This window comes from Rhamphochromis sp. 'chilingali', assembly GCF_963969265.1.
Source record: "Rhamphochromis sp. 'chilingali' genome assembly, chromosome: 18".
NCBI classification, from domain to species: domain Eukaryota; kingdom Metazoa; phylum Chordata; class Actinopteri; order Cichliformes; family Cichlidae; genus Rhamphochromis; species Rhamphochromis sp. 'chilingali'.
This window is the reverse complement of record NC_137945.1, coordinates 17,681,051-17,690,835: the sequence shown is the minus strand read 5'-3', so window position 1 is coordinate 17,690,835 and position 9,785 is coordinate 17,681,051. Positions and strand designations below refer to the sequence as shown.

Below are 9,785 nucleotides of genomic sequence, written 5' to 3'. Positions count from 1 at the left end.
ATCATCATTACGCGCCAGTACCTCCAGGATCTGATTTCAGAAAGAGTAAACAAAGTCAGGGTTGATTAAATGATATGCAAATGTTTCTTTTTTTTAAAAAAATCCCTTTTGGGGGAACTAATGGGATGTAAATGAATGACCAAGCTCCTTATTCAGTCGAAAACAAGATCAAAATTGGACAGAGGGCAGATTTATTTGCAGCATTTCATCAGGAGTTTAATTCCAATATGAATATTATTGTGATGCATATACTGTTTATATGAAGACTGCAAATCAGAGATTAGATATGAAGACAATAAGACACACAAAACTCTGAGCCTTCTTAATGAGATGCCCAGTGGAGGAGGGTGGGAAGCGAGGGAGGAAATGTAACAGCAGGAAGAGACTGAAGCACAAGACAACCCATGCACCACGACAGCGTAACCAACATTAAAATTCAACATCACACAGATCTCAGAGGACGGTGTGGAATGCGGGAGCAGATGTTTATAATAATACTAAAATTTTACTTGGGAGAAAAGAGATATTGCATATAGTGAGAGAAGTTATGGCAAGTGTTGTTTTGTGCATGTCATCGGCAGTGTTTAGAAGAGAGCTTTCACACACTTTAGAGGACAAGAACAGTAAATCTAGATCAACTTAAAAACATGTACCCAAATGTGATCTTGTCTAATTTACCATAAACAAGACAGATGTTGTTCATCATGAAATTTGGCAGAAATACGCTTCAAACTGTGTTTCATTTCCCACATCAGCAAGTGTGCATCTGTGTCTGAGTGAGTCTTCCATCCTCTGTGTATCTTAAATCAATAATGATCATTCTGTGAACATCACTGCTGGGATGTAAAAAGCATGCACTTAGCCCAGCTGAGAACTAACACGACTAAAATAAAGCTGTCTCTTTTCACTAGCTTCAAGCTCCACTCCAATCTGCACAGCAGGAAAGCTGTTGGATTTAGTGACAACAAAAACGTTACACTGGAATTTATGGTGGAATTTGTGCATCTTGTCAAATTTGAGAAGAAAAGTCTCGTGTGTTAGTAGACTCCTGCTCAAGAGCCGGCTAAAACACAGACAAGATGTAAAGTCTGTTCACATCTTGTCTGCTGCTATCCCTTACCAAGCAAGGAGCTGCTCTTTGGTAATAAGCACCACTATCCATCATATAAAAGGTAATAAAATGTCTCCCTCTCTTTCACTGTCGTCCCTCATTTTGTCCACAACCATCCAGGATGAAAGTCACAGCTTAACGCAACATCTTTGCTTGATAAATTACGCTCAGGGGGATTTTTACTAGCTGAATAAGACATTCTGCTAGATGTGGATTTGCTAACACAGAGAACTTCAACTACTGGGTTCCCTGTCAGGTGGAGAATACACACCTCATGGGGGCTTTTCTGCATTTTTGCAGAGCACTAAACACCAAACTTTGCCTCCTGCCTTAGTAATAGTGAATCACATGAGGCCTGCAATTAATGAATCCATAGTGTAGAGGTTAACACATTCACCTAACAAGCAAAAGATCTCCAGTTCAGTCTCCAGAGGGGAGAAAAATCTCTCTAGGGTTGCATCAGGAAATGGATTTAAGTAAGGCTAAATCAGACATGCAGGGCTATGTGCTGTGACAACTCCTTGTAAATAAGGAAGGACCTGAAAGTAGCTTTATGAGTCATATTCAGTTAAACAAATACAATACATGAGAGAAAATGCTAATAAATGTAAGGCTGGAAAATTTGATATTGGACAAATATCTACTATAAAAGCTACCAACTAGCCTACCAATTATTTTTGCATTAAGATAAATAAGTAAAACACACACCCCTAATGAGAAAGGAAATGTAATGTATTCATGTAATTGCATTTTTACCTTAGCAGTGAGGCTGAAGAATCCCTTGGGTTCAACCATCTTCTCCAGTACATGGCACTTGGTGCCAGCTGTGCTGTCATACTCGTACACCACTCCGTACTCCAGGTGGACATTGTCTACTGTCAGACTTACATGGTCTGTTTTTCCATCAATGATAGCTATAGTGTTGATTTTGTCCATTACCTCTGAGGTTGGAGACACAAAAACATAAGACATAAAAAAAAAAAAAAACATAGTATAAACTTTTTATGTTTATGTTGGCGAAGCAACAAGGCGGTATTTATGCCTGAAACTATTATAATGACATGTAATAATGTTCTACAATGCACTGATGCAGTTTTTTCCAGTGTTTTCATCACCACACTTAGAACTGTGGGAGGCCTCTGTTCACCAAATCTGCAGATAATTTCAGAGAAAGACCTTCTGCTCGTGGCTTTCTTCCATTTCCCTCCAAAAAACAAAAAAAACAAACCCCGGAGCAATTCCAAGAGCAGCAAGTTAACCAGCCCTACAGTAAAGCAGTGACCTAATGTAGTTATAAATCCTGACAGAGCTGTTTGCTATGAAGGGAATAGCTTTCCTGTTTTACTCTCTCATTGGGATGCATAAATTGCAGGGGGAAATTAACACTTGATGAGCCAGAGGGGGCAGCTGTTCTCACACTAACACATTCCAGATGAGCATGTTTGGAGCTATGTTTTACTTGTTAACTGAAGGAGGTAATGGGATTGTGTTCCTGTGAACAACCCTGCATTACATCCACAGACACTTTGAGAAAAGGAAAAAAAAAAAAAAAGAAGCACTTTGCCAAAATGACATATTCCCATGTAGCTTGTGAATGAGCATGTGTGTGCGTGTGTCGTCACCTTCGACTTTACACTCAAAGCCTTCTCCATTCTTCTCAGGGATGGGTTTCTGGTTAGTTTTCTGGTTGTCCTCCTGGGCGTTCTCACTGCTGTTGTAGACCCACTTGATAGTATCTTGCTAAATACATTAAAGAAAAAATAATTAAAGATGGATTTCATTTGAACTTTTTATAACATTATTTTTGTATCATATTAGTGAAGAAAATGCTAAAATGAAATTTTCCCCCCAATTTACACTTTAAATTGACTAACTGTAGTCTGTGTCTTTTAATTTACAATTAATTTAACTGGAGAAATTATAGGCCCATATGTACACAACTGTCCACATGAATCAATCTACTGCAGCATCACTCTTATCCCTCCAACCCTGGTGTTTAACAGGTGGAATTTCTATTACTCTGTTGATTGTGTGCATGTGTACACAAGCTGAGGCTGGAGGTTTGTTGCAGCCCGTTTAGCGGATTCTGCCTAGATATGGTGTGCAGTGTCACAGTTGGGTTGGCAGAGCATACAGTGAAAAGTCTTCACAAACATATGGAAACATGGCTCTCGGTGAGACCGCAAAAGCAAACCCATGCCAAACTCATCAACCCACTCTAGCATGCCCTGTGTGTATTTGAGTGTGTGTGTCCTTTCTCTACACCCAAGCCCACAGAGGGTTTTCTGCCAAGGATACATGCTGCGCCGTCCCATTGGTCTGTGGTTTTCTAGTGTACAACCGCACACGCAGGCACACATATACAAACACACACAAAGACGCAAAGAGCGAGAACGAGAGGGTGGTTCCTCCGGGTCCACACTTGATGGAAACCAGATCTCCAGGAGTTTTGGAACACTCTAGTGCACCATTAAGCCTGAGGTCCACACGAGGCTCAATTATAATGACACACTACACTAACTCACACCATACACACACCCTGGGGTTTCTATTTTTCACCGTTTCCCACCTTCGACAGGTGGACCGAGCTCTCCTCCTACTCTTGTCTGCTGTTTAGCCTACCCCACACTATCCCCCTCTTTCCTTCCATCTTCGATCAGTCTTACTCCAAGACTCTCACCCACTCTGACCCCCAGCCAGCCTCGGGATCCTTTCCCACCTCTATCTGCAGCCTGCCAGTCTCCCACAACAAGCCCACCACTGTGAGCCAGGGGTCAGTGCTAAAGAAGCCAAAACTACTATTATTTTTGCGTAATGACCCAAATGAAGGAAAGGCAGAGAGAACCAGGGTAAATAGTTTCCCTTATTTTCTGCTCTTTTGCACTTCTACTAACAAATTTGCAGAAACGAATTCTATTTTTCCAGCAAGACAATCATTTATTCATTTTTTTCTCTGCTCCACAGTGACACATAATAAAAATTAAATACTTTTTCATTACCGCTGGATGACATCCCACCCCCACCCCCCTTGACAAATCCTTGTGTCTGGTTAGATTTACTCTGCAGTTTATCCCTTTTTGCTTTTCCTTTCTTCCTCCAGTCTCACCTGCGTGGGTCGCCGATACTTCCTGCACGCTGTGACATGAGCGATGACGCTGGCATGGCTCTCCTTGCTCACATTGATACCGTTCACCTTTATAATGCACTGGCCTGGGTGGAGACCGGCAGTTGCTGCCACTGTGCCTGGCGTGAGACAGACAGAGATGCAAGGGGAAGGAGGGGTGAAAAGAGTAAGAGCTACCGCACGTTATCTTGCAGGTGCATGCTGAAACCGGATGAAAAAAACATGAGCACATCCTAAAAGAAAATAATTGTCACTTTTTCCACATCCTGTATGCAAAATTAGATTGAACAACATTCTTTTTTTTTGCTTTGTATTTACAAGACTGTTTCCTGTTTTTGGCAGCTCAGGAGGAGTGTGAGAGGGAGAGTGTGGTGCAGGGAGGAGGGAAGTTGTTTATCTGGGGTAGACGAAGGCCTCTGAGGGATGTGATTCAGACCATAGGAGAACTTCAAGGTTTACAGCTATCAGAAGGAAGTGTATGGCAGACTAAATATTCCTCCCATTTGTTTTCTCAGCTCCTTAAAAATACATCATGAAAACCTCACGCTGCAATGTAAGGAATCTGTAATCACTTGGCCGAAGATTGCAGGGACGGACATATCCAGTGTACTTTCCTTTCCGCATCAACTGAACTTATAATATATCAACAATAGACAAGGATATTCTAGTTATTAATAGAGTAGAAGAGAAGAGTCTACATATTACATTAAAAACACACTTAGCAAAGTCCAGTATGAATGAGTATTGTTCAAAACATTTTTATATTTTCTTTATGCTTTCTACAAGGGCTTCAACATCTTCTAAGTGGCCTTTTTGCCCAATCCCCCCACAGGCCTTGGGATTCTCTAAAAGGATAAGCATGTATTGCTAATGAACGATAAAATATAATAATCAATAACTCTCTAAGCACCCAGTCTCAGGTGAGTTGCTCCTTTAGAAAGGTCACCCCAACAGTATTAACATACTAGTGTTTAGCAGGTTTATTGCTTGCTATGTTAATTGCGTTTACAACAGCATACTTTAGTACTATTACACTATTTAGAGTGCATAAGTGTGTTTACACTGATAAGCACAACTAAATGAAGGGCAGCTCAAGTACCCAGATGGTGTACTCATAATGGTCAAAAGTTGAAACTTCAGTTGAATCCTCAGTAGTTAGCATTTTGGCTATAGCACCAAACAATTTTTAGACAACTCAAGGAGGATTCAGCTAGTTAACTAGCTGAAAGATGGCTTTCTGGCCATGTGGAGTCGTGCTATGGCACTCCATAAGGCTAGTGCCTTCTACTTACACTACATTCAAGACCTTTCTACGTGTTTAGACATTTTAAGGTGAAAAATGTCTATATCATAAGGAAAAAACAACCAACACAATAACACACATCCATCTAGACTTCTGATTTTCTGCAAGTGTGGTCAAAAATTACGTGAAGTCATCACGGGCATGAATATAATGATAAGTCTGGCGTTTTATTGATTTCTTTAAACTGTTCTTTTTCCACTGTGGAATAATTGTACAGCATACATCTTTACTGACTTTAAAAATACAAGACGTTTGAATTTATTTTGGATTTTCTCTAATCCCCACGGGGTCAAAATTATACATACGGGCTCAAATACACACATGAACCCTCACCAACTATGATGAGAAGGGACAATCAACAAGCTTCTTGTCATCTGTTCTCATGGTGACATATCTCTGGCCTGATATTTGACCACTCTTAACAGAATCGGTAGACTTAATTTAAATTAGTTGCCTTCCTGACATGGAGCAAGCTTCCCACATACTTTACAGTTTGGGACTTTGGGAAGATCATTCCTGAAGCATAATGTTAGCATGCTTTATCTGTTCTAAAACCAGTTTTGATATGTGTTTGGGATCATCGTCCTGGAACACTCACCTCTGTCCAGGTTTCAACCATCTAGCTGTCTGATTTGAGGTGAAGCTGAAGAATTTAGATGCAATCCTCCTACCATCCACTTTTTGCAACCTACCAGTACCACTGAGAGTAAAACAGCTCCACAGCATGGCGCTACCACCACCATACTTGACAGCTGACATTATGTTCTTAGGTTTGAAAGCCTAACCTTTAACCCTTTAAACAAATTAGATTAGAGAAAATCCTAAAATCCTAAATAAATTCAAACTTGTAAAACAAAAATTGACTGCACATCACAGCAGTGATGTATACTGCAGACAAAAGTTTAAAGAAATCAAACCCCCAAACAAACCATGGCATTCGTGCCTATGATGAGTGTATGTAAACTGCTGACCACAGCTGTAAAAATATAGATGCCTGGTTCGCATTAAACACTTATTTTACAAAAATGTGCAACACCGGTGTCAAGCAACAGTGCCAATACGCTGAATTGCTGTGTGAAATTAATTTCACGACAGATTTTTGTGCAACTGCTCTTTTTCTGTGCCTCGGTTTCTTCATCTCTAATTGGTATTACCAGCTCCTGTTGACCTCAGACACCAGGGAACAGAAGCTATTATGACAATCCAAGGAATGAGACACCTCCTATATATATTGAGCTTTGTCCCCGGTGATCGCAGCATCCACTTAAACACACACCAGGTTCCCAAGCAACCACATCATCAAGTCAACACATGCAGGCGCACACATGCACGCTGACACGAAAGCACATACTCTGCAATCTGACTTAGATTGCTTAAGGCGGGGAAAAATAAAAGATTCAATTCCCTTGAGATGGAGACGAATTGTTTTTTGATTGGACCCTACCTCATGCCAGCCCTGATAGCAGTGCAACTAAATATGCTGCATTAGGTAAGAGGCCTGATGAATTTAGAGCAAAAAAATGCAGAGTGCTTTCCTATCAAACTGATCGGTGAAGGAGAATTGCTGAACAAAGCCTTTCCTATCAAACTTTCCTATCCTAATCGAACTGCTAAGAAAAATGCGAGTAGGTGCATGGAAATCATTGCGATCATGTCACACCGCAGCCAAGTCACGCACACCCCCAAAGCTGGTGTAGCAGCTGCTCGCCAGCTGTGCCACAATAACAAAGAGGTGATGGAAAGACTTTTGCTGATGAGGCCAGACAGCTCAAGTGGTGGAAACTGCAATCTCTTACCTCTCCCAACAGCATGGACCACAGAAGGACCGAATCCACGGATCTGGAATCCCAAGCCATCGGCCGAGTCTGGAATCTTAATCGTCCTGGAAATGAAAGGAAAGAGTAAATTACCGAGCTGGGATATGCACACAATAAGATGAAACTGACATTGCGTGTGCGTGCAAAGATCTGACACTTACTCTCTAGGCTTGGTGCTGACCAGCACTCGGAGGGGTCCTTTGCTGTTAAAACATTGCTTGAGGAGAGCTTCAACTTCAGAGAAAGGCCTGAGGAACACCAGGTCTCCATTTATAGCAAACAACTTCTTCCCCACTTCCAGACCAGCCATCTTGAAAGAGAATATGAAGAGCAAGAGAAATAAATATAAATTATAGAAAAGGATTAAGTAACACATTCGGTCTTAATGTGACGCAGAATCACAGTGGACTGTTTGAATCACAATGAAAAGCACGCACACTCCCAGCATTAGGAGACAACACTGGGTAACTTGTGTCTGTCAGCACACAGCTGGATCCTGTTGAGGATTTAATTTTTTTTAAGACATCACACAAAACGCTATTCTCAATGCAAGCCAGACGTTCAAGGCTCCTTCAGTGCTACTTTAGGACTGGAGGGAATTATAGATCATGCGCTCAAACTGATCACATTTGCCTTCGAACCCTCTTCTCTCATTTTCAAATAGCAGATCAAAGCTAAAAAAAATCTGCCCCATATTTGTATGAAAGCACTAAAGGTAGCATTAGTGCCACATCACAATAAAGCAGGTTTAGAGGAAGGGCAAAGAGTCACGAGGTTCTATTTTTCGTGACTAATGACTGAATCACATTTTAATAACAAAAGACTTCTACTGGCTGGCACATCTGCAAAACAGCTCTGCCTTTACTTTCATCTTTGAAAATAAAATCAAAGCAATCACATTAGCAGTGCTCCTTCCTATTCTCTATAACCTATGATCTGCTAAATGAGGAGCAACTCGAGGAGAGCTTTATGCCTGGAATGCATTTTTTTTTTTTTTTTTGCATAAACATTACTAACACGTTGCAAAAAGGCTTCAAAGAAGTACAGAAGAAACTTCACGATTGTGCTTTTGTGCATCTCTGTGTGTGAGACCGTGTCACCTCAGCTGGGGAGCCCTTCTCAACAAATTTGATTATGGGGACTCGATTCCTCTCTTCCAGGGTAAAGCCATAGCCTCCATCACTGGGCCTTATCTGGAAAACAACATGTCTCGCATCAGCAAAATCCCAAGCGAGCAGACCAAGCACAAACACGGACACAGCAGAAGAAGATACTATTAAAGACCGATAGCACACACATTTCTGTCTGCTCGCTTGCTGCAAAAAACAAAAAAACAAACAAGGTTTGCTTACCAAGGTATAAAATGGACTTTTGTAGCGTTATTACTTTTACTTCTCACAGCTGTGTGCTGCATAATGATTTACAGCGTTTCCACTTTGCTCCAAGTTGTGAATAAATCCCAGCAAGCCACAGCATATCAGTCGGAGTGAGCAATAATCGATCAATAATCCACCAAGGAGCACTCACCAGGAGAGACTTGGAGATGACATTTTCAAGTATTTTCAGGTCATGCTTCATAGGTTTGTATTTTGTGTTGGAACCCTCCATCTCCTCATCAGCGAAGAAGCGGAACAGTAGGGGCTCGTCCTTGAATTCACTCTTCTCCAGCACTGAGGGAGTGACAACAAAGTCACATATGAAAAGTGTGACTGGAAAGTTCAACAGTCCACAGATTTAGCTACAAATGCCAAGTACAGTTTAATGTGATAGCTAAATGTGAATGTGTTAAAGCTTGTTATCTGACTCCTACCTATATCTGAAAGTAATAGGAGATCCTAATTTTAATTGTTTTTTAATGTATGCGAGTGTCGGAAAAAATTGTTACTTGAAAGGTGGATTTAAAATGTTGGACCCAGACAACTTCTGAGGGAGTAACCTCACTGTGTGGTGCTGTGCAGAAGCAGAACATGTTAAATTTAGCAAAAAACTCTTTTTGCATTACGCTAAGAAGTTTAAACCCATCTAAGTGTGACCGCAGTAGTATTTGCACGCCAAATGCACAAATAGACACTTTGGGAAACAATGAGACCCCACTTTTATGGCAAAAGGAAAAAAAAATCTTTTGAACAAACCAGGTCTCAGGGGCAACATAACATATCCACTATGACTTTCAATTTTAAACCAAAAAATAGCCCTGAGGGGAAAGAACAGAGCTTCCTTCTAACATTTCCTCACTTCATTCCTCTCAAGATCAGATATAGCTACATTGTGAGGGCAAATAACTTACAGGCACGAAATGAAATTATGAAATTACCCTGTAGGCAGTGGAAGTGACAGGAAGTTTGATGGCTGGGGTTGTTATGTTCTGGAGATGTGCTGGTAATTTGTAGTGTGAGGCTTGAACTGCGGGTAGTTTGAAGCAGTTGCATC

General features: G+C 41.0%; 1 protein-coding gene across 2 annotated transcripts in view; it reads right to left on the bottom strand.

Moving 5' to 3' along the window:
• prex2 (phosphatidylinositol-3,4,5-trisphosphate-dependent Rac exchange factor 2) overlaps nt 1-9,785 on the bottom strand; it is a 93,687-nt gene that overhangs the window by 44,122 nt on the left and 39,780 nt on the right. For both annotated transcript variants that reach the window (XM_080864973.1, XM_080864974.1), the window contains exons 16-23: nt 8,883-9,025; nt 8,456-8,548; nt 7,517-7,665; nt 7,335-7,420; nt 4,218-4,354; nt 2,734-2,851; nt 1,868-2,052; nt 1-30 (exon numbers count right to left, since the gene is read on the bottom strand). The exon at nt 1-30 is cut by the window's left edge and continues 132 nt beyond it. In XM_080864973.1, the coding sequence (XP_080721099.1) occupies nt 1-30; nt 1,868-2,052; nt 2,734-2,851; nt 4,218-4,354; nt 7,335-7,420; nt 7,517-7,665; nt 8,456-8,548; nt 8,883-9,025 (941 nt within the window). The remainder of the gene's footprint in view (nt 31-1,867; nt 2,053-2,733; nt 2,852-4,217; nt 4,355-7,334; nt 7,421-7,516; nt 7,666-8,455; nt 8,549-8,882; nt 9,026-9,785) is intronic.